General features: G+C 39.5%; 1 protein-coding gene across 1 annotated transcript in view; it reads right to left on the reverse strand.

Annotated features, from left to right (window-relative positions):
* LOC106882705 (ubiquitin-conjugating enzyme E2 G1) overlaps positions 1–1,754 on the reverse strand; it is an 8,792-nt gene extending 7,038 nt beyond the window's left edge. The window contains exon 1 of the mRNA XM_014933469.2: positions 1,628–1,754. Within this exon, the coding sequence (XP_014788955.1) occupies positions 1,628–1,661 (34 nt within the window). The 5' untranslated portion in view covers positions 1,662–1,754. The remainder of the gene's footprint in view (positions 1–1,627) is intronic.
* Between the last annotated feature and the right edge of the window lie 988 nt (positions 1,755–2,742).

Genomic DNA, 2,742 nt, shown 5'->3' on the forward strand with positions numbered 1-2,742 from the left:
GAAGTATCGTCCGATACTTCAGACTTATCGTCCGATGAATTTACTTTGTTGACATCCTTCATCGACAGAATTTTTATTCCTTTCAACCTTTCAGTCAAGTCCGCCTTTCTTCCAGTGACATACTGTCCATATAATCTTAAATATTTCTTTAACTCAGGCACAGTAAGTACTTCGATAGCTGAATCATCAAGCTGCTTTATATCCATGATAAGACGTAAAACAATATCAATGGCGTGGGTTAGCCTCCGGAAGTTTAATTATCTACATGGAGCGCCGCCTAGCCAAGGGAGATAACCGACTTATAGGAAAGCACTCTAGAAGGGTATAATTGGGGTGCAACAGAAAGTATCATTTAATATGCACAATTTCAAACAGGGCTACTGGGAGTTACCGTAAATCCTCGAGTATAATCCGCATTTTCCCCCCAAAATTTAAAGGTCAAAATCCCTATTGCCTACTATATACGAGGTTAAAAATGAAAAATATTTTCTAAGCAATGTCCGAGTCTCTATTTGCTGTCCGGCAATGTTTATTCAGACGCATTTTGTGATGTCGGGCGGGAAAATACCTTAAGCTAAGCCTGGAAGCAATGAAGTCAAAAAAAGAATCATCCATAACTTGCAGTAAGCGACATTTATTAAAATAAGTGTTGTCATATCGTCTGCATTTGGATGATACTCAGGGATGATGTTGTATGGAAAGATGAAATGAATGAAAGTGAATCTTCTGATGTTGACTGTGAATCTGACGATGACGGAGATTTACACGACAATGATGCTGACATGTTTACGGAGGATACAAATGGAACAGTTATTTGATGTTGAATTTGAAGGATTTGAATAAATGATTTTGCTTTTGTAACTGATGGTGATAAATGTATAAAGGCAATTTACTTAATATTTATTTTTCACTGACGTTATTACTGTTATTTCTTTATTTTCTGCAAACAAAATGAACAAAAAAGCTACACGTTTGCATTATGTTATATATACAATAATAATAAAGGACGTTACCGTATATATATGTTTACAAAGCAAGGACGTTATATAGACCTCTTTGACTGAAGGTAGAGAAGGGATGAATATTATACACACGGTTTGTGTTTTTCAGAGGTACAGCCCCCTAAAAATCCCGTATATTATACTCAAGGGTGGATTATACTCGAGGATTTACGGTACATGCTGAAACCACCTCTGACTCTGTGACACAAATATCGTGTTTTCAAAAGTTCTGAATTAAAATCTTCCGCCAAACCTTAGCCACAGTACCATGCTACACAAGCAAAAGAACCCAGTCATGGCTGTCAAACAATTTCTGCAACCATATCACCCCTAACATCTGGTCATCTAACTCCCTAGACTGCAGCCCCCTTGTTTTCCTATGTGTTCGTTCTGTTGTCTGTAAACAAAGTCCGTTTTTGTGCTTTATGTTCCCGTTTATTTTTCTGATGTCCTGTACCCGGATATGCATCTATATATACATGTAGATGTAGGTATGTACATATATGTATGTATGTATGTATGTATACATGCATATGTTCATATATCATTTGTATTATATATACACACACACAGATACATACATTGATATACACAAAAGGAGAGATGGCTATGAAAGGAATACTCACTGTTTGGATGCCATATTTCTGATTTAAATGTCATCTTTGGAGGCCTCAAAGGATATTCTTTAGGAAAAACCAAATGTGCTTTAAACAGGCCCTCTTCACTGAAACAAGAACATCAACCATAAGATGGTAGAGAAGGGAATGAAAAGGTAGAGAAAGAGAGAGCAAGGAACTTGGAATCTATAGATCATTATCAGCATTAAATGCCTGTTTTCCATGCCAGCATGGGTTGGACAGTTTGACAGAAGCTGGTAAGGACAGGGACTGCACCAGGCTCCAATTTTCTGTTGTGGCACAGTTTCTACAGCTGGATGCTCTTCCTGCCAACCACTTTACAGCATGAAGTGGGTACTTTTTATATGGCATCAGTACCAGTGCTTTTTAAGTGGCACCATCACCAGTGCTTTTCATGTGGCACCATCACCAGTGCTTTTTTAAGTGACACCATCACCAGTGCTTTTCATGTGGCACCATCACCAGTGCTTTTTTAAGTGACACCATCACCAGTGCTTTTCATGTGGCACCATCACCAGTGCTTTTCATGTGGCACCATCACCAGTGCTTTTCATGTGGCACCATCACCAGTGCTTTTTAAGTGGCACCATCACCAGTGCTTTTTAAGTGGCACCAGCATCGGTGCTTTTTACAAGACACCAGCACCCACACCGATGTTTTCATACGTGGCACATTGGTTTGGGGGATCTCAATCCTGTTGTGACGGACAAGTCTTCTTGAGTACAGAAATGCAACGCATATAAACAGCCCTCTGTCATCTCCTTTCTAAGGTTCGGCATTTTGAGATCGGTCTGCATGGTGTAATCGACTAAACTCCTTCCACAAAAATTGCTGACAATTGGAATGTCTTTGATTCAGATTCTGCTTAACCAGGTGCTACCTTGGGTTGCATAACAATTAATTTTGAGATAATTAACAATAATGCCATACGTAAGAAGACCCCGTTAAGCCAAGTGAGATTGCAGTTGAGACTGATGCCAGCGTCGCATAACTGGCACATAAAAAGCACCCTTCGAATGTTGGGCAATACGTTGTGCTTGAGAAGATCTGTCAAGCAAAGGGAGATCCTAATTGTGGACAATACCAGTGTTGTGCTGGGGGGG

This window comes from Octopus bimaculoides, chromosome 30, assembly GCF_001194135.2.
Source record: "Octopus bimaculoides isolate UCB-OBI-ISO-001 chromosome 30, ASM119413v2, whole genome shotgun sequence".
Lineage (NCBI taxonomy): Eukaryota > Metazoa > Mollusca > Cephalopoda > Octopoda > Octopodidae > Octopus > Octopus bimaculoides.